The sequence below is a fragment of the Crinia signifera genome, chromosome 1 (genome assembly GCF_055691185.1).
Source record: "Crinia signifera chromosome 1, ASM5569118v1, whole genome shotgun sequence".
In the NCBI taxonomy this organism is placed as follows: domain Eukaryota; kingdom Metazoa; phylum Chordata; class Amphibia; order Anura; family Myobatrachidae; genus Crinia; species Crinia signifera.
The window spans coordinates 53,758,473-53,780,094 of record NC_139217.1 but is presented as its reverse complement, the minus strand read 5'-3'; the positions used below and the strand labels follow the sequence as shown (position 1 = coordinate 53,780,094).

At 45.2% G+C, this 21,622-nt stretch overlaps 2 protein-coding genes across 5 annotated transcripts in view; one reads left to right on the top strand and one right to left on the bottom strand.

Moving 5' to 3' along the window:
• ACOX3 (acyl-CoA oxidase 3, pristanoyl) overlaps positions 1–961 on the bottom strand; it is a 97,848-nt gene extending 96,887 nt beyond the window's left edge. The window contains exon 1 of one of the 2 annotated variants that reach the window (XM_083152345.1): positions 916–961. In XM_083152345.1, the coding sequence (XP_083008471.1) occupies positions 916–935 (20 nt within the window). In that variant the 5' untranslated portion in view covers positions 936–961. Of the gene's footprint in view, positions 1–777 lie in introns of both variants that reach the window. The other variant, XM_083152264.1, reaches the window with a different exon arrangement.
• Positions 962–1,034: 73 nt separating this feature from the next.
• TRMT44 (tRNA methyltransferase 44 homolog) overlaps positions 1,035–21,622 on the top strand; it is a 39,418-nt gene continuing 18,830 nt past the window's right edge. The window contains exons 1-5 of one of the 3 annotated variants that reach the window (XR_014450700.1): positions 1,035–1,569; positions 6,179–6,296; positions 14,802–15,057; positions 17,135–17,203; positions 19,822–19,929. Coding sequence is in view for 2 of the 3 variants with exons in the window: in XM_083152475.1 (XP_083008601.1) it covers positions 1,203–1,569; positions 6,179–6,296; positions 14,802–15,057; positions 17,135–17,203; positions 19,822–19,929 (918 nt within the window). In the remaining variant the exon portion in view is untranslated. The remainder of the gene's footprint in view (positions 1,570–6,178; positions 6,297–14,801; positions 15,058–17,134; positions 17,204–19,821; positions 19,930–21,622) is intronic. The other 2 variants (XM_083152475.1, XM_083152559.1) reach the window with 2 other exon arrangements.

The following is a 21,622-nucleotide window of genomic DNA, read 5'->3' as shown; positions in this document are numbered from 1 at the left end:
GCAGATTTAACAATGAGTGATATTCTTGTTATCACTTGCTACAAATGTTAAATGTGCTCCAGACAATTAACTGACTTAGGACCAGATGTATCAAGCTTCAAAAAGTGAACAAATGGAAAATGATAAATCACCAGCCAATCAGCCCCTAACTGTCATGTCACAGGCTGTGTTTGAAAAATGACAGGTAGGGGCTGATTGGCTGCTGGAATTTTCATCTCCACTTTATTACTTTTTGAAGCTGGATACATCTGACCCTAATTGTTATATGAAAAATGACATAGCTGGAACGGTATCAGGATGATAGGTCAACACCATATAGTTGACACAGCAATGGTCGACTCGACGCATGAAAAGGTTGCCATGAGGTTTTTATTTTTTTTACAGTTTTCCATACATTACAATCCATGTGGACTCCGATTGGAGATGGTAAAGTATGAAGCCTGCAGGAGGAGCAGAATGAGGCAGTCTGACGTCTGACGAAATCATGGTGAGTGAAATTTACCCCTCAGACTCCCACTGGTTTCAGGTTCCTTTCCTTACAACCCATATTTTCAACCTTTACCCCAACCAATGCTGCTGTCATGCAGCTGCGTCGGTTCATCTTGTGCAAGTGAAACTGTCAAAATTTCCCTTTTAAATTTGACAGTTCCATTAAACTCTCATGGAAAGCTGGGAATTGTGGTCCCCCCCATCTGAAGACTTAACAGTGTTACCCTCAGCCTGCAATGTGCTAATGTATAAACAGCAGTCACACAAAGCCTGCACTGAAGCACTCACCTCCCTTGCTCCCCGGCTATGTATGTACGTAGTGACAGCCAGTGACTGAAACCTGGTATCTCCAGCATTCAAAGTTCCTGTAGGCAGTGGAGATGGACGCTTATTCTGCCATGTTTGTTTCGGGGAAAATGCCCTTACCCATAACTGAGCGAGTTCATATTATTCCGTGCAGAAGACCCAGAGCTGCTGCATCATCATTATGCGACAGCTAGGAATTCCAGCTGTTTGTTTTGGCTAAGAGGTAGCGAGCACAACATGCGTGTTCTTGAGTGGCGGCGGCCATTTCTTAGTAGCCCAAAAGCCCTTGTCATGCTATTACGGAGCTCAGGGAAAATGGCTCCATGTCATGGGGACAATGTATTTAGACAGTAGATTAGGCGTGCCGGTTCCTGGGTCTTCGTGTCCACGCTGAACCAGTAGGGAGGATGCCGGAGCAGGGACAGATCTCCGTGAGGGACCCCGGCTGCGTACTGCCCGGCGGATTCTGCTCCGCGGTGACAGTGTGGCTGGAGAGGCCGCAGGTGCTGAACAAGAGGCTGTGCGGGGCCTGCGCGGAGAGGAGTTGGGAGATCGACCATTGCGGAAACAAGGATGAGCTGCTGGGGGCGCTGCTCTCCCTCCTTCACGAGCTCCGCTGCTGCCCAGCGGGGGATGGGCATGTGCTGGAGAGGATGGGCGTCTCTGCGGGGGGAGGGGCTGACGTAGGGAGTACCGCTGTGCTGCGGAGCCTCATCCCCAAGTGTAACCCGCACTACGCGTCCACACAGCCCCGGAAAGAGCTCGTCATCACAGGCATGTACCATCATTGCACAGTTTTCTATGTAACAACATAATGTGCCCAGGGGAAATTGGGTCACCATGAGTACCGCCCACTTTCCGGTTGAACCACATCCACTTTTGGTGAAGGCTTCCCCATTATGGTGACGGCCATTGAATGGTAACCATGTTTGTAGGAAATCATAGGCGACACAGGAGTCTTATGGAGAAAAAAATAGGTTTTGGGACTTTTAGTGTGAGGTTGGCCCTATATCATTTTGCAAGTGAGATGTTGTTGCCTGTAGCAACCAATCATATTCTACTACACCTCTCACCTTAGTAAATTTACCCCTAAGGCCTATTTCACACTAGCCAGTATTGACCGGCTTCCAGTTTGAGATCTTTTTCTATATACAGGTTGAGTATCCCTTATCCGAAATGCTCGGGACCTCGAGCATTTTGAAAAAGGGATTTTTTGGGAACTTACCTGGTCTCCTGGTGATGCCCCGATGGTCCCCCGACATCCACGGTGTCCCCCGGCATTCACGGCGGCCTTCAGGATCCTCTTCAGTGGCATCTCTGGTCCCAGGGGTGCATTTTAACAGAAAAGCATCCAAATGCATTGAAATTAGTATCAAACATGTTCAATGGCCCCCAAATGTCATTTTTGAGGCTGTACCACCCCCACTATCAACGCAAACCCGAAGAGTGGCAAGCGCAGCGAGCCGGTACGCGTCCTACGACCTTTTCATACCCCCACTATCCACGTCGGCGTGGAGTTGAGAATAGAAAGTGTGGCGAGCGCAGCAAGCGGACACGGATACCTTCACAGGTATACGCGTCCCCTCGCGGGCTTCACAGGTGTCCGCTGCGCTCGCCACACTTTCTATTCTCAACTCCACGCCGACGTGGATAGTGGGGGTATGAAAAGGTCGTAGGGCGCGTACCGTCGCCGCTCGCCACGCTTCGGGTTCGCGTTGATAGTGGGGGTGGTACAGCCTCAAAAATGACATTTGGGGGCCAATAAACATGTTTGATACTAATTTCAATGCATTTGGATGCTTTTCTGTTAAAAAACGCATGCGATCGCATGCAATTTTGTAATAAAACTGTAAAAGCTGCAAAAATCGCGTCCCAACGCATGCCATCGCATGCCACTATATATGGCATGCGATGGGAGCCGTGATAATCCACAAGTACCGAAATACACACACACATGGGGAATAGAGACATACACGGAGAACAATAGGGCTAAAATGTACATTAATTACTATGGAGTAGAAGATGTCAAAATACACTTATCGACAATGCCATTCTTTCACACACGTTACAATTATTGTATACAATATCGCATCTCATTGCATATCGGTTTTGCGGTGAGATCTAGTACAAAAAGTATGTGCAGCACATACTTTTTGTACTAGATCTCATCTCATCTTATCACAAAACCGAGATTCGATGAGATGCGATATTGTATACAATAATTGTAACGTGTATGGGCACCTTTAGAGCTACCTACCTTGGAGCAACTCCAAACTACTCCATGTGGCATATCCGAACCTGCATCTCCTCCTAATGTAAGTTCCTTTCTGCCTCTAACAACATACATATGGATAGTGGTAGATGCTCAATTAGTTCAGTAATACCATTCAGGTGCATGCAAGGGAGGGGTTAATACTGAGTAAGTAAAATAAGACATTGGTTCCCCCGCTCACTGAATAGTATTAGTAACCAATCTTGAACACTACATGATAATAGAATTCAGAGATATTGGTTACATATACCTGCGCAGGTGTATGATATGCCCCTCAAGGCTTCTCTGTATATTGGGGGTCCCTAGCGCTATATCTAGGTGCAGGGTGCGGCACCCCAAAAGACTAGCACAAGCTAGGAAGCCCAGAGCAGGACACCAGTGAAATACTATAGTGTACATACAGAGAAGCCTTGACGTGGCCTGGGGGCATGTCATACACCTGCGCAGGTATATGTAACCAATATCTCTGAATTCTATTATCATGTAGTGTTCAAGATTGGTTACTAATACTATTCAGTGTGCTGGGGGAAACCATGTATTTTTTTACAATTCTTATATAGCGCAGCATATTCCATTGGGCTTTACAATAGGAGACAGTGATACAACAAACTGGGTATTTACAGACAGTCAAAAGGTAGGAGGGCCCTGCTTACAATCTATAGGCAAATAGGCATTGATACATAAGGAAAGATATTCTTTGTTGCATTAATTCCACCAGAATACAAAGGTTCCTGGTGTGCTGAATGATACGGTGACCCAACATATGTGGACTGTACAGTGGGGATGTGGAACGGTAGAGTAATATTATACTAATATCAACGATTTACACTAATATCATGTTGCAAACACCACATACAATGTCATATAGCAGAATATAGATGTTGGCTCTACCCAAACAGGTGTTCACTTTAAACTGTCAATAATCTTCCTTTATTACATCAGTATTGCTTACACAAAATAGTATAGAATTGTTAAGCCCCATACACTCTAGGCGATATTGTTAACAATATCGCTCAGAAAATGGGGTTACTCTACCCGGGTTGTAAGGTCTGGTGCTTTCACACTGCACCTTGGCCCTTATTCAGATCGGATCGCAGTACAAATTTGTTCTCAAAATGGGCAAAACCATGGGGTTTATTCTAGTTCATTCTTTCTGACAAAATCCTTCTTGGATGGACAAAACCATGTGCACTGCAGGGGGGCAGATGTAACATGTGCATAGAGAATTAGATTTGGGTGAGTTATTTTGTTTCTGTGCAGGGAAAATACTGACTGCATGATTTTACACTGCAATATAGATCTCACTTTGAAGAAAAACCCCACCCAAATATAATTCTCTCTGCACAAGTAACATCTGCCCCACCCGCAGTGCACATGGTTTTGTCCATCTAAGAAGGATTTTGTCAGAAAGAATGAACTAGAATAACCCCCCATGTGCACTGCAGGGGGGGCAGATGTAACATGTGCAGAGAGAGGAAAGCTTGTGTACACACGGTGTGATTTGGTCGCTGAGCAATTTCGGCTTAAAATCTCTCAGCAATATATTGCTCAGTGTACTTGCAATGTCTCTCAGCAATATATTGCTCAGTGTACTTGCAATGTCTCTCAGCAGTATATTGCTCAGTGTACCGTTTTCATCAGCGACCAGCGATTTTGGCTGCAAATTGCAAGCTATTTTGTCTCTACCTTATTTTGACTAGAAATCAGTGATTTTTAGCCATAATCGGAGGAGCATGCTCCTGTGACCTGCGACCATGAAGGGCTGGCAGCGGGAGCGTGCTCCTGGCGATTTATCTTCCACAGAACATGAAATCACTGGCAATATGGTCGCTCAGCAACCATATTTCCAGCGATATGTGCTGAAATCTCCCCGTGTGTACACAGCTTAAGTATGAATAAGTCAACCTAATGCATGTCGTCCTAATTCATGTGTCAACCTTTTGACTGTCAACCAATAGCGGTTAACCTTTTTCACTGTTGACCTCTACACTGTTTTCCTAATGACCGCATACCCCTGGGGCCTGGTTCAGCTTTGTTTGCAAAGCAAAAAAAAACACAAAACTGAGCGGAACCAGGTGCACTGAATATTTACCAGAGATTTGCGGGTTCGTTTTTACTCGGATTTACTTTGTTCCCAAATCCGGATCTTATTGGCTATCCAAAACATGTGACAGCCAATAGCCAATAAGATCTGGATTTGAGAACCAAGTAAATCTGAGTAAAACCGAACCCGCCCATCTCTACAATAATTTACCAGAGAATGTGCCAGTAATTTGCCATTTTGTTCAAGCAACAATACAAGAATTATGGATGTCGTTCAGTAGTTCCACATTAAAAAGGAGAGTGTCTATGTTGTGGACCCCAAAACATAGAAAATAGGTCAACACAGGCAAAGGTTGATGTGAAAATGATTGACGCATGAAAATGTCAAGATGAGGTTTTTTGTTTTTAGGGTGTCCTTTTTTTATCTTGTACCTCATGGAACCCCAATTAATGTACTTACTCACCTTAGGAATACTGTATGTGCCTTGAGGTGCGACCTTGAACCCTTATATCAGGGGTTCCCAATCTTTTTTGATTCACGGCACCCTAGAGTATCAGAATTTTTTCACGGCACCCCTAGGCCCAAAAAAAATGTATTAAAATTGGGTTTATATGTGATTCTTAGGGTCAGTTATGTGGGAAAGGGCAGGATTTGCTTCTGTTTGTACACATTTTATTATTGGCAGCCACCAGCATTGCTTTTAATCATAAATAATTAACCATTAATGATTTAAGTTGGTCCTGGACTACCAACCCAGGGCACCCCTGCATGTGTCCTGAGGCACCCCAGGGAGCCACGGCACACAGTTTGGGAACCACTGCCTTATATAATTGGGATGCTCCTCTATGTCTTCTAATATCCTTATACTGTATTTGCATTTGGGTCATATGTCCCCAATAGCATTCATGACTGTCATAATGATAATTGAAATTCATAACTAACATAGGAAGAGTATTATGTGACAGACATTTTCGTGTAGCCGTTCTGGTGGAAACCTAATGAACCCGTTAGTGTAAGTAGAATAATGGCAGATCAGTAATATGGATGTGTTCTAATCCCACTTCCAGATGCCTCCAGGAGAGTTGTGACATTTGTACCATTGGAAGAACCAAGCCAGGGACGTTTTCAGGTCAAGAAAAACAACATTTATCAAATCCGTCTTGGACATGTCGAGGATGATAAATGGTGAGTATAGGAGAGCATGGTTTCTGCACTGCGTATATTAGCACTGTCCCAGTCCCCGCCATGTGATGTATAGCTCCCGCTCTCTCACCCGCGGCCAGTGAGACGTTCCTTCTGCTTGGTTATTCTCCCTACAAATTGGCTTTATTGTCATGACCAATGTCAGCCCCCACTTCTAGCTGTCCATTTCTTCAATAGTGGTGTGACATTATCTGTGATGCGGATCTCATTCGGAAATGACAATACTTTATTGTTGTGATATTGGTGTCACTTTATAGTAAAAAAACAACTATACAATAGTGCTGCATATTGTTCGGATACCGTGTACATTGCTGAGAGCAGGGTTTTTTGGTTACTTAGGGGCCCATTTATTACCGATCGCTTATACCAGGGCTGGCCAAACCGGTCCTCGAGATCTACCAACGGTCCACATTTTCCAGGTTACCTAGCTGGTGCACAGCTGTAGTCATTACTAACTGTCACATGACCCAAATCCCCTAGCTGGTGCACAGCTGTAGTCATTACTAACTGTCACACAATGTTCGCGAAAACCACCCAAAAAAGTGGGTCCCGGGGACCCTTCACTTCTAAAAATTGGGGTCCTGCCGGACCTTTTCTGGGTCCTAACGGAATAAAGCCTCCTCTCCCCTTCTCCCCAGCATGGCACATGTGGGTTGGGGGGGGTAAGTATCAATTGGCCCACTTGCATAAAGATACATATATACTAGAAACTATATAAACCTGAAAACAGGGACAGTGCGCGCCGCAGGCGCACTAAAAATTTAGGGCATTTTTTTTTGGGGGGGGGGGGGGGGAGTGGTGTGGTCACATAGTAGTACACATTACAGCACACACTGTAATGCCCAGTACACATTACAGCACACACCGTAATGCCCAGTACACATTATAGCACACACCGTAATGCCCAGTACACATTATAGCACACACCGTAATGCCCAGTACACATTATAGCACACACCGTTGGCCCACTCGCATAAAGATACATGTATACTAGAAACTATACAAACCTGAAAACAGGGACAGTGCGCGCCGAAGGCATGCGCTAAAAATTTAGGGCATGTTCTTTGGGGGGAAGTGGTGTGGTCACATAGTAGTACACATTATAGCACACATCGTAATGCCCAGTACACATTATAGCACACACCGTAATGCCCAGTACACATTATAGCACACACAGTTATGCCCAGTACACATTACAGCACACACAGTTATGCCCAGTACACATTATAGCACACACCCTAATGCCCAGTACACATTATAGCACACACCGTAAAGCCCAGTACACATTACAGCATACACCGTAATGCCCAGTACACATTACAGCACACACCGTAATGCCCAGTACACATTACAGCACACACGGTAATGCCCAGTACACATTACAGCACACACCGTAATGCCCAGTACACATTGAAGCACACACCGTAATGCCCAGTATACATTACAGCACACACCGTTGGCCCACTCGCATAAAGATACATGTATACTAGAAACTATACAAACCTGAAAACAGGGACAGTGCGCGCCGAAGGCGCGTGCTAAAAATTGAGGGCATGTTCTTTGGGGGGGAAGTGGTGTGGTCACATAGTAGTACACATTATAGCACACATCGTAATGCCCAGTACACATAGCACACACCGTAATGCCCAGTACACATTATAGCACACACAGTTATGCCCAGTACACATTACAGCACACACAGTTATGCCCAGTACACATTATAGCACACACCCTAATGCCCAGTACACATTATAGCACACACCGTAAAGCCCAGTACACATTACAGCACACACCGTAATGCCCAGTACACATTACAGCACACACCGTAATGCCCAGTACACATTACAGCACACACCGTAATGCCCAGTACACATTACAGCACACACCGTAATGCCCAGTACACATTACAGCACACACCGTAATGCCCAGTACACATTACAGCATACACCGTAATGCCCAGTACACATTACAGCACACACCGTAATGCCCAGTATGTATTATAGCAAATAAGTGCTGCTTACCTACATGCTTGTTGCCAGGGGTTACATGCTCCTTGCAGGGGTTACATGCTGCTTGCAGGGGTTACATTCTGGTCGGCGCAGGGGGGGGGGGGGGTGGTGTTTATTCTGGTAGCCAGGGGGGTTATTCTGGTTGCCATGGGGGTGGGGGTTATTCTGGTTGCCACAGGGGTGGGGGCGCAGAAGGATGCAGAGCCGCACAGACACTGACCGTGAACCTGCTCTCACAAATGGCAGGGCGCACGGCTTTAGTAACTGCAGGGCGCGCACTTGCAATGATTGGCTGCCGGGCGGCCACTGTGTAATGATTGGGTCCCGGCGGCCGCTGCTGTGATTGGCTAACGGCGGCTCACAGGCGCAGCTCAGCGCGTCCTCGGGGACCCCTTCAGTTTGAAAAACTGAGTCCCCGGTGGCCGTTTTAGGCTAAAGCGCGTATTTGCGAACCCTGTCACATTTTCAAACCTGCTGCATTAATTCCTACTATAGATCCACAGGTTGCCTGGAAAACATGCACCGTTGGTAGATCTTTAGGACCGGTTTGGCCACCCCTGGCTTATACCATGCGATCAGGGCAGAATATTACTGCATAGGATCACATTGTAATATGTGACCCTATCACGGGGGTGGGGCTACAAATCCAAGCATGTCCTGTCTCAGCAAAACTGAGACCGGGCATGTTGGTATGTGTAGTTCCACAGCATATTCAGTGCCCCAGGTTTCCTCTGTCTTTGCTATTTGATGTTTAACTGCATTTAAATACACTATATGGACAAACGTATTTTGGCTCCAAATGGTAATTATTGAATGTAGGTAGTTCAATCAGACATGTTGCCACTGGTGTGTAAAATCAAGTACCTACATTTGTAATATAATATGGGTCACCTTTGGAGGGTTAGTGAAATTTCATCCCTGCTGGATATTCCACAGTCAACTGCACTGTAAATGACATTGGGGCAGATGTATAAAGCCTGGTGAAGATACAGGGAAGGAGATAACTCACCAGCCAATCAACTGTGTTTGAAAAATAACAGTTGGGAGTTGATTGTCTGGTGTGTTATCAACTTTACCTCCTCGTTTTCTCCACTTTATCTCTTCACCAGGCTTAATACATACCGTATGCCCCATTATTAGAAAGTGGAAGCTTTTAGGAACAGCAGCAACTTTGGCAGGAAGCGGAAGATCATGTAAAATCCCAGAGCTGGGTCAACAACTGCTGTGATGCATAGGGCCAGATATCGTATCAAGCTTCAAAAAGTGATAAACAGCCAGCCAATCAGCTCCTACCTGTCATTTTTCAAACACAACCTTTAACATGGCAGTTAGGAGTTGATTGGCTGGTTGTATAGCGCTCTCCATTTTATCACTTTTTGACGCTTGGTACATCTGGCCTATAGAAAAAATCGCCAACATCCTGCTGATTCCAAAGCAGAAGAGTTCTGACTGGCATTAATGTCAGCACATAAGCTCTGCAGCTGGCACTTAATGGTATGGTTTCCATGGCCAAGCAGCTGCATCTCTGCCTGCTTACCTGCTGCTATCAAGCCTCCTCCCACTCGCTTGCACCTGATGCAATCGGTCCCCTTCCTACTACATTGTAAGCTGCTCAGGGCAGGGCCCATGTCGTCTAAGCCCTCTTCTCTTTACATTTCACTCACAGCTCTCCCATACTCAGAGACCATCTTCGTCCACATACTCCTCTCCATCTTTGGCCACCAGCCCCTAGTAGCACATTGGTCAAGTCCTCACTGCTTATATTTAAGCTGTAATGTGTATTGAATTGTGGCATTAATTTTACCTGTAATCTATTTCTGTTATCTATTTACTGTAAGTTTTGTCTCCCTGTACTGTTCCTTTGTACGGCGCTGCGAAACACTTGTGGCGCCTTTATAAATAAAATAAAATAATAATAATACTAATTTGTTATATGAATTCAAATAAAAAATGTTTGATTATGGGACAAATGTAATAGGGTGAGAGTTTCAGAAAGTGAGCGTTTTTGGGAAGAGTTTTCCCTTTTTTTTTTTAAAAAGCAGCAATCAATTACATGGCAAAATCAACCTGGTTTTTCAGTGTAAATGATTGATTGCCGCTTTAATAAAATGGGAAAACTCTCCCAAAATCTTTCACTTTCTGAAACTCTCACCCTATTACATTTGTTCCAATATTTCCTATATAAGGTAACATTACCGGTCGTTATGATAATTAAAAATGTTTGGTTGGCAATTTATACACCTATTTTGACAAATTCACAAGGGTTAAGTCGACATGGCTAAATATCAACCTCGCAAAAGTTGACATTTTTGAAAAATGTTGACACGGATAGAATATATGGGGACAGACTGACACGAAAAACAATGTCAATATTCTGACATCTCGACATTACATTAGTGTTGTCCATGACAACATTATCTAGTGTTCATTATAGCACCCTGCTTGGGGTGTCTCTATCTGCTGTGGTGTTTTCTAGCACATACTGGTCTGTATCTCAGCATTCCTTTTGGCCTTTTGTTTTTTAATAGTTAGTTCCCAGCATGAAAGTAACCAGCTGTATTGTATTTTGTTTTAAATCCTCTCTGTATTATCTCAGAACTTCTTTTCCAAGATTGTTCCAACGCTCTGCCTGTTGGCCAAGATAATTAATTTCTACGTTTCACTCTCTGAAAGCAAACGCATTAGTCTGCAGTTCCAGTAATCAGGTTTCTCTTTACTTAAATTTAAATTAAATTCCTGCGCTTTTTATTTCGGCAGCCGGCCTCTTATCTCGTCTCCGTAAGTCGTTAGAGCCGATTGTTCTCGGGAACGTGCGCGGATTATGAGGATGCCGCCATTCATAATGTCCTGCGCTGTCTGCTTTTATTTTGCTAAGCTGTTGATGAAGTGTGCGCCCAGGCAGGTGATGTTTATAATGAGCCCTTAGATGGGCACCGCAGGACTAAATGGCTTCAGCTGGCATTTTATTTTAGGTTCTGAGCTTCAGGATGCCCTTTAGTAGTCTGTAAGATGCCTGTTGAGGATAACTATCACAGATTCAACATCTAAGCCCACGTCATAAGCCTCTTTGGTCTGATGGCTGTGTAAAACTGGCCATACATCAGGAAGACCAGCTTCCGATCTGGATCGTGTCACGATTTGCCTTGAACTCCCCGGTGTCTGAATGGTGACTTTGAACTGGAGCTGGAGTGTACCGGAAGCTCGGTTCTTTAATGAGCTTAGACTGCATAAGGGACCGCTAGGGATAGTAGAGGAGTAGTCACTGAAGAGGAGGAGCCAGGGGATCACTGGTAAGTACGGACTTGCTCTGTCTAATGTTGACCATCAATGGAGACTGGTTGCAGCTGTCGCTGCAGGTAAGTATGCTGTGGTAAGTATCACTAGTACAGACACTGGAGAGGCTCGCCAATGAGGATAATGGCAACAGCAGATTTCCACCTATGGTGGGAATATTGATGTTGTCTCTCTGAACGGTGACTGGTAACTGTAGTGATAATGAGAAAAAGAAAGGAACCTATTACAGGTAAATTGGATAGCTGGTATTGTAGACGATCAGGTAGTCTGTAATAGAGGATGCAATATCCTGATCTGGACACTGGAGGGAGTCAGGCTGCAGATGCTTGTGGATAGCATTTAGTACTCAGTGAGCTAAGAATGCTGACTTAGGACAACATTGCACTGACTGATTTCCTAGTCTAGTCTCTGCATCTTTATAGACAGAGCGCACAGATGATTGGCTGCAGTGGGATGATGGCTGACTTGGATTGGCTTGAGGGAAGCATGTGTTAGGTCCAACATGGCAGCACCCATGCTGGAGGCTGGCGTCCATGTGGAGAAACCTGAGGCCTATACTGGAGTGGGGAGCCAGCGCCAGACACTGCACTGACCAGGCCGCAGTTGCGATCCAGCCGCACCCACTGAGATGACTTTGCAGGAGGCACTGGTCGCGCGCACGCGGCGCTGGTCAGGGACTGGAGCACTGCAGGATGATTGAAGGTGACAGTCTCTGTGCATGCCTGGAGTAGCCTAGATGGTAAATAAGTCTTTTTCAAACCTTCAATCCTTACACCCAGCAGCTTACCAGACACACAATTGATCTTATGTGTGTAATTTCACATAAGCTCTATCGTAAGATCTGCAACTCCCAGCATACTCGTCCTAAAGGCCCCCATACACCTGAATGATATTGTGCACGGACGTCCAATCTAGATGGTCTTTCGGCGGATTGGATGCACATTGTGAGTAATGTTACGATGCGTGGTCCCGCGGGTCAAGAGGTCAGCCTTGCATATGTGCTGCACATATGATCCGTTGGCTTTCATTGTGGTCGTAAGCTGATCGCTCATAAGATAGCACTGACGACCTGCATGCGATCAGGTCATTCAGGTGTATAGCCAGCTTCTTCAGATCATGTGTGCCGTACATAAGATCATACGATCCATCTCATACTTGCTGGCCTGGATCGTAATCATACCAAAACACCACACGATGTGCACAAAAACACCCACAATGCATCATAAAAGCCATAGAAAATTGTGCATTCGGGCCTGGAATCGTTCTGATGTATGGCAAGCATAAGCTCGGTGACACCTCTCTGCAGTGGCCAGATTCAGCTGGTGCAATAATATGGCTGAGCGCCTGCTTAGGGCAGTTCTCACCAATTTAGCACCACATCGCCCTCCTGTGGCCACAGCCTGCGTAGCATCATAACCACATGATTAAGACAAGGAGAGGTCTGAAATGAACTCCATTGACTCTTTGAAGATGTTATGATTAATCAGCTAGGTGCTTTCAAAGCAACCATTGTGTCTCCTTATTGCCTTCTTTTAGTTGGAGTTAGATGATAAACATAATTCAGAACAAGGCACAATAAGCAATGCCGCTTGGGCCATTTTTGGGGGGCTTCGATGTTGGGTCTATAATGGCTTTCGAAATCCCGTATATAAAACAACCACCTGCAAACAACAAACATCCAAATAAAAGCCAGAATAATAGTAGACTTCCATTGGATACTATCCCACATGTGACCCGAGAATTAACATTTTGCGGTGGTAGTTTGTGCTGATGTAGTGGATTATTTTGTTAATGGTGGCTTGTTTTAGCTAGGGGCAGGGAAGGAGTTGTTTCAATATGAACTGCGGCAGATCAAGATAAAAATTAGATTGTAATTCCAATTAATGGGTAAAGAAAATAAGTTTTATATTACAGTGCTGGATGAAGGTTTAGGTCCGCTGTGCTTTTTTTTTGTCTTTAATTTATCCTTATTTATAATATTTTGAAATTACTTCAATAACCTCATCTTCCCTGCCCAGTTGGTGAGAGTAGAGCCCCAATGAATTTGCCTGCTTTTGATAGCCAGTGGGAGGGGAGTGCAAAAATCGCTGGACTGTATTACATCATGGCCGTTAAACTCAACAATTGATTTTTTTTTTTATTATTATTATTATTACACATTGGTAACTGGTACACACAGGTAACTGTCAATTTGAGCTGTGGCATGCACTTAGATGTGTCCCCTGTTCTGCGTACCTTACAGTCCCCTGAAATGTCATACATTCTCATTAAAGTGCTGACTGATGGCAGAAGGGAATTTCGAATGCAATTTGAGTGCGTTGTGCTGCAGTTTTCTCAGCGGTGCTGCACTAATGCTATTGACCAGGGAAATTATTTGTGGGCCTTCAGCATAGATTTGTTAAACAGAACTTGGAGGCAGTGACATGGGGGAATGTATTCGGACAAGACAAGGCGGGAGGTTTCCATGACACCTATGAAATTAGGCCATGCGGCATAACTCCTGCCCCTAGTGACTTACACTTGGAGGGGAGAGGTGTGTCAATGGGAGGCTGTATAACGAGCTCTGATTTCTGTCACCAGCATCTTAACAGACGTCCCAGAATGCTTTGCGCATATAAGATGTCTGCAAATTTCCCAGGCTCCTAAATTTTTAGCCTAGTTTTTAAAGTCTAAAAAAAAAAGTGTCACAAAGGAAAAACAAATCACTTTCCACAAGTGGTCACGGCTTCCCTTTGCCAGGACTTGCTGCAATAATTATAAAGTGGAGCTGTGCAGAGGCATTGGGTCAGATGCTCTAAGCTTCAAAAGTGATAAAATGGAAAGTGATAAACAGCCAGCCAATCAGCTCCTACCTGCCATGTCACAGAAAATTACATTGAAAAATGTAATGTAGGAGCTGATTGGTTGGTTGTTTATCACTCTCCATTTTATCACTTTTGTAGCTTAGTGCATCTGGCTCTGTGGCTGCAGATAAATGAACGTACAGATTCCAGTCTCTGGATGTATCGTGTGTGTGCTCCTGAGGTTCCTTGATCTGATGATTTTCCCCAGATAGAAATCTCGCTCATTCCCCTTTAGGAAATGTTATTCTTCCTCTTTCATATAGTCCTCTGTATCGTATAATAAGGCCTATTCCGTTCCCTACACATAATTAAAATTCCTTGTTCCATTTGATGTTTTCCAGGTCACTCTCCCTGTTCACTTTGTATTCAGAAGGCTGGGAATCAGACGGCGTTATATACCCGAAGATCTCCTGGATGAAAAATGAGCTGCTTTCGAGGCTGGCAAAGTGGTCCACAGAGGACAAGAGGAGCGACTTTAAGGGCACCCTGTCGCTCATACCTGTGGATAAATATAGCAAGCTGTACCAGAGCCTGAAAGAGAAATACAGAGAGATGGTGAAGGTACAGTGCCTGTGGCTGCAGAGCCGAACATTCCATGTGAGAGGAACATTACATCCTAAAAATTAATTGTTCCCCACCAGTGTCTGCTGCACCGCGCATATATATATACACACAGTACTTGTTTCCTAGCACGGCGCCCATCGCATACGATGGTATGCGATAGCAGCCGATGTTATACAATTGTAAATTGTATGCCATATACAATGGTATACGATTTTAAATTGTATAAGCACCCTAATGGGTGCTTACATTGTTAAATGCACCCCCACGCCACCCCCACTATCAACACCAACCCGAAGCGTATCGAGCCCGCGAGGGGCGGCGGTACGCGTCCTCCGACCTTTTCATACCCCCACTATCCACGTCGGAGTGGAGTTGATTTTATATAGTGTGGCGAGCGCAGCGAGCCCCGTGAGGGGATGCAGAATACATGTAAAGTAATACAAGTAATAATTAAAAGCTGCGCTGGCCACACTATATAAAATCAACTCCACGACGACGTGGATAGTGGGGGTATGAAAAGGTCGGAGGACGCGTACCGCCGCCCCTCGCAGGCTCGCTGCGCTTCGGGTTGGCGTTGATAGTGGGGGTGGCGTGGGGGTGCATTTAACAATGTAAGCACCCATTAGGGTGCTTATACAATTAAAAATTGCATCGCATCGCATGCGGGCATATGGCATGCGATGCGATGTCATACAACTTAATATCGTGGGCGCCGTGCTAGGAAACAAGTACTATATATATATATATATATATATATATATATATATATATATATATATATATATATATATATATATATATATATATATATATATATATATATATATATATATATATATATATATACAAATACAGGGACTCAACACTCTCCATAATGAACTAACTCACCTTAGTATACAATTAATCAAATAAATAATGGGGTTTTAGTTCATGAATTGATCAATGCATTTAAGCTTGCAGCCCATCGCCAAGGGACCCCATTTCACTGCAAGTCCTACACTAGCATTTGTTTCTCAAGAGCCTGCCAACTGCTGACACATCATCATGACAGTTAGTATTGACTACAGCTGTGCACCAGCTAGGTGATTGGTTCATGTGACAGTAATGACTACAGCTGTGCACCAGCTAGGGGATTTGGAAAACATGGACCGTCGGTAGATCTCGAGGACCGGTTTGGCCACCCATGGCATAAATCATGACACGCACTTTCTAATCCCGCCCCTAGACTCCCATTGGCTAGTTTCACAGGAGGTTAGTTTCACTGACTTAAAGGGTTGCACAGATCGATCGTTACGATTTTGACTACAGCTGATTTGGCCATAGGCCAAATACATGGCTTTGTCAACATTGCCTTGCATCGCCCGCAGGTGAAAAGCTCTATACACACAGTGCGATCCTGCGATCATCAGGCTGCAGGCGTATAAGAGCGGAGATGGGCTGCGCTGGGGTATTTCAGCAGCATCCCAGTTTTCTGGGAGTTAGTATACTTTGGCAGCGTATGCTCGCTTGCATTCCCTGGTAATCTAGCATACAAAGAATGCTAGAAATGCATGTTGGAAATGGAACAGACCATAGACTATTACAGGTCGAGTATCCCGTATCCGAATATCCGTTATCCGAATTATTCCGAAATACGGACATTCCAGAAAGTGAAAAAAAATTTTTTTTTTGCTAAAAACTCACTGGGGACATATGTAACAGCATCACTGGGGACATGATATGTAACTGGCACTATATATGTGCAAGACAATGATTGCTTGGCATTCAAATTCAGTGCTGAGATAGTACACACATTTTGTTTCACGTTTTGAAACCTTGTTTTTTGAACAATTAAAATATGTTTGTGTGTATTTTATGTGGTAATAAAATATATTTGTGTGTATATTATGTGTTTATACAGCAAAAATGCAAGATACTTCAAAATACATCATTGAAATATTAAAATATTCCGAAATACGGAATAATCCGTTATCCAAAATTCTCCTGGTCCCGAGCATTTTGGATACGGGATACTCAACCTGTATAACAGACGTGTCTGCCCCCTGTTATGCTGTGCTACAGTGTGTTATGGGAGTGTCACTGAACTGGTTGTGTATATTTCTCCCCGCAGATCTGGCCTGAAGTCACAGACCCGGAAAAGTTTGTGTATGAGGATGTTGCTATAGCAACCTACTTGTTAGTAAGTCTAATGACAAGTTATTATTTATAATATGGGCAATTATCACACCGGGATTAAGTGAGCAGGTAAAGCACATGGGATGGAACCTTTGTCAGCATTATGCCGAAGGCAATTATCATCCAATACCTCATGTACTACAGCAGAAAAGTATCCTAACTGTTGGCTGAGGCCTTTGACATCAGAAATAACTAAGGCCACTGAGATCGTAATCAACGTCAACCCGAAGCATGGCGAGCCCGCGAGGGGCGGCGGTACGCGTTCTCCGACCTTTTCATACCCCCACTATCCACGTCGGCGTGGAGTTGAGAATAGAATAGTATGGCGAGCGCAGCGAGCCACCGAGCCCGAAGCGTGGCGAGCGCACGCGGATACTTTCATAGGTAAACGCGTCCCTTCGCGGGCTTCACAGGTATCCTCGTCCCCTCGCGGGGCTCGCTGCGCTCGCCACGCTTCGGGCTCGGTGGCTCGCTGCGCTCGCAACACTATTCTATTCTCAACTCCACGCCGACGTGGATAGTGGGGGTATGAAAAGGTCGTAGGACGCGTACCGCCGCCCCTCGCGGGCTCGCTGCGCTCGCCACGCTTCGGGTTCACGTTGATCGTGGGGTGGCGTTAACAATTGTCGGGGCCATTTCACACTTCAGGGTGTCTATTTGGCCTCTTTGGGCCATTTAACATTGATTCCTATGGAAAAATCGTGTCAATTGAGGCATTGAACAGAAAAATCGGGTCAATTGAGAAATTTAACATTGGTCCCTATGGGAAATCGCGGGCATCGCGTCGCACCCGATTTTTTAGTGCATTCAATGCCTGCGATGACCGCGATATCCTATGTGTCCTAATCTAGTGGCGCCGTGAAAGTAAAGAAGTACCATAATCGGTACTTGTTTCCTATCTGGGCGCCCGCTAAGTTAATTGCGCACCATGCTATTCTCCGTATAAAAATTGGATCGCATCGGATACCACAAATGCACATACACGATATTGAACGATGCGATGCGATCCGATTTCGTTCCCGCTTTTATGGTTGGCCCATAGGATGGGCCATCTGTAACACTACTGTATTTATTAACCCTTCAAAGCCCTCCCCTTGTCACATCTGCACAGAAACACAGTATTGACGTCAACCCGAAGCGTGGCGAGCGGCGGCGGTACGCGTCCTCCGACTTTTTCATACCTCCACTATCCACGTCGGCGTGGAGTTGAGAATAGAATAGTGTGGCGAGCGCAGCGAGCCACCGAGCCCGAAGCGTGGCGAGCGGACGCGGATACTTCACAGGTATCCGTGTCCCCTCGCGGGCTTCACAGGTATCCGCGTCCCCTCGCGGGGCTCGCTGCGCTCGCCACGCTTCGGGCGCGGTGGCTCGCTGCGCTCGCCACACTATTCTATTCTCAACTCCACGCCGACATGGTTAGTGGGGGTATGAAAAAGTCGGAGGACGCGTACCGCCGCCCCTCGCGGGGCTCGCTGCGCTCGCCACGCTTCGGGTTAACGTCAATACTGGGGTGGCGTTAACAATGGAGGCGCATTTTAAACCATCAGGGGGGGTTTCCTATACAAATCGTGGGTTTGCGGGGTTATTACATTGAAATCAATGTAAAATCGGGTCTCAGGGACCATTTAACATTGATTCCAATGTAAAATCGGATCGGATAGCATCGTATGCCATCGTACATCATCGAGTACCGAATCCGATGCGATCCGATTTCATTACGGTGCCGTACGTAGAAAACCTGGGCGCCCAGATAGGAAACAAGTACCCCATAATCCTTTTATTCTTAACGGAGCTTTGACAGTTTTCTAAGGTTTAGCAATTACATTGGTATTTTGGCCCTTATTCTGGTTCACTTGCACAGGCAAATTCCTTCTCAAATGGACGAAACAATATGCACTGCAGGTGGGGCAGATGTAACTTGTGCAGAGAGAGTTAGATTTCGGTGGAGTTTTACTTCAAAGTGTAATCTATATTGCAGTGTAAAAATAAAGCAGTCAGTATTTTCCCTGCACAGAAACAATAAAACACCCAAATCTAACTCTCTGCACATGTTACATCTGCCCCCTCACCCCTCCATTTGAGAAGATATTTGCCTTTGCGAGTGAACTAGAATAAGGATCTTTGTTCTGTCTTCGGATGTGGATCCTGGGGTCTACAGTAAGTAGATTGACCTCCTTAGTTTATTAGTGTCAATTTTGACCGTAACCTGACCACTGAATGATTTCTCTCCCCTTCGGTAATAAAAGGAATTCTATACTGAATTTTATTTCCGTCGCCGTGCGCAGAAGACGGGGCTAGCGTCGATGTCATGTGACTTTAAGCCACCCGTCCCAAGCAGGCATTGCCACAAGAGAACACAAGAGACCAAATTCCAGTGTATACTATAACCCATTGTACTGTGAATCTTTGAAGATATTTGGGGGGAGATTAATCAAATCTTGGGAAAAAAATACCAACCAATCAGCTCCTATCTGTCATCTTACAGGCTGTGCTAGAAAAATGACAGTTAGAAGCTTATTGGAGGAACCTCTCTCTACAAGGTGTTCTTATTTATATTGGTGGCATAGCGCTTTTGTGGTTGTATTTTGGGCTCATTGTCCGAACCGGTTTTCTTTTTTATAGGTCCTCTGGGAAGAAGAGAGAGCAAAAAAGCATCTAACGGAGAAGCAGTCCTTTGTAGACTTGGGATGCGGGAATGGGTTGCTGGTGCACATATTAAGCAACGAAGGGGTAAGCACATTTCCCATCTGTAAATTCAGACCTTACCTTTGCTGCAACTGGTCTGTGCATGGTGTGTAAATGCACAAGTAATCATTCTATCCGCCCTTGCAGCGATAGCAGTAATGCAGCCAAATAGTACCAACCGCGTTGTCCTAAAACCTGTGCAGTGCCCGAAATGATCGCATCAATCCTGCTCATTAGGCTTGGCAACCTGATGGTCACTATGCAGTGACCCATAGCAACCAATCAGCTGGTTATCGTTCATCACAACTGATTACTTTTATCATCTAACTTGGTGGTTATCTACCTCGGTCCTCAGGACCCCCAAAAGTTCTACTTTTCCAGGTCACCCGGCAGGTGCACAGCTGCACTCATTATTCACGGACACATTTTAAAAGATCCACAGGTGGGGCTAGTTACTTCACTTGTGATTCTGTGTGGAGACCTGGAAAACGTGAACTGTTAAAGATCCTGAGGGCCGAGGTTGAGAACCACTGCTCTAACTTATACACTAGACCGATAATTGCTGACTGTTTATTTTTGGGCCGTTACTGATTGTGTACAGATAGCTAAATTATGGAACCCCTCTAAAAAGATTTAAAATCTAGGGAAGCGGAGGTAGATTTGGTGAATGCTGTAAATCATTTAGAAAGAGTCTATCAATTGTGGTTCATAAGGCAATGATACTTGTTTAAGGATGAAGCAGGTTAATATGGTGTGACAAAGGCCCTTATTCTGGTTGGTGCGGTAATATCCGCGTGCGTTCGTGCCGCCGATGTTTTGTGTTTGCGCATGTGCAGAGGCGTCTCTGCGCATGTGCGAGCCGGACGCACGGCCACATTCCGCATGAAATGTGTACACTACGAACAGGGGGTGGAGAGGGGTGTGAAGGGCTGTTTGGGCTCATTACCATATGTTTACACCCCGCGTTTCATGGGCGTTCCCATGAAAACGCTGGGCGTACGTATGGTAATGCGGCCGTGACGCACGTGTAGGGGGCGGACATATGACATTGCCGGATGTCAGCTGCCCGCCTAGATCCCTGCTTTTGCACGGAGAAATGCCCGTGTGGTCTGAGGTTGCGGGAGCTGGCGGACCACTCGGTCCAGCATTCGATGGTCTACGACCATCGAATGATGGAGGAGGTTCCCTGGGATGGAGGAGGTGTATTTATGAGAAATACACGTGCGGTCCGTTCGGACAGCTTCTTACCACGTACGGACGGAGTTGGCGATCCGTATGGAAGGCGGGGTTTAGGACGCACGGTGCTGGCCGCATATTCGGATCCGGCCGCACCGATCAGAATAAGGGCCAAAGTAGCGGGTCATATGTCACCCATGTAGGTGAGCACATGTCTGGATCACTTTTAGAATGATGTTAACACCTTTCATATAGACATTTTGCATAACTTGAAAGAGACGCAGTCCCTAAAGGTGTTAGATTGATATACCTATTGCTGTGTACACACGGTTAGATTTTGACTAACTTTCTATTTGATATTGATATGTAGTCAAAATCTGCAGCATCCTGCTGCTAATTTCCAGCAGCATTCCATCTCTATTCGGTGCGCGCTCCAGTTTTGTCTATATCAAATAGAAACATATGGTGTGTACACACGGTGAGATTACCTTGCTGTACGACAAGATTCGATTGCTATGCAATCTTTGCTAACTCTGTACTATTTACATACAATTCATACAAT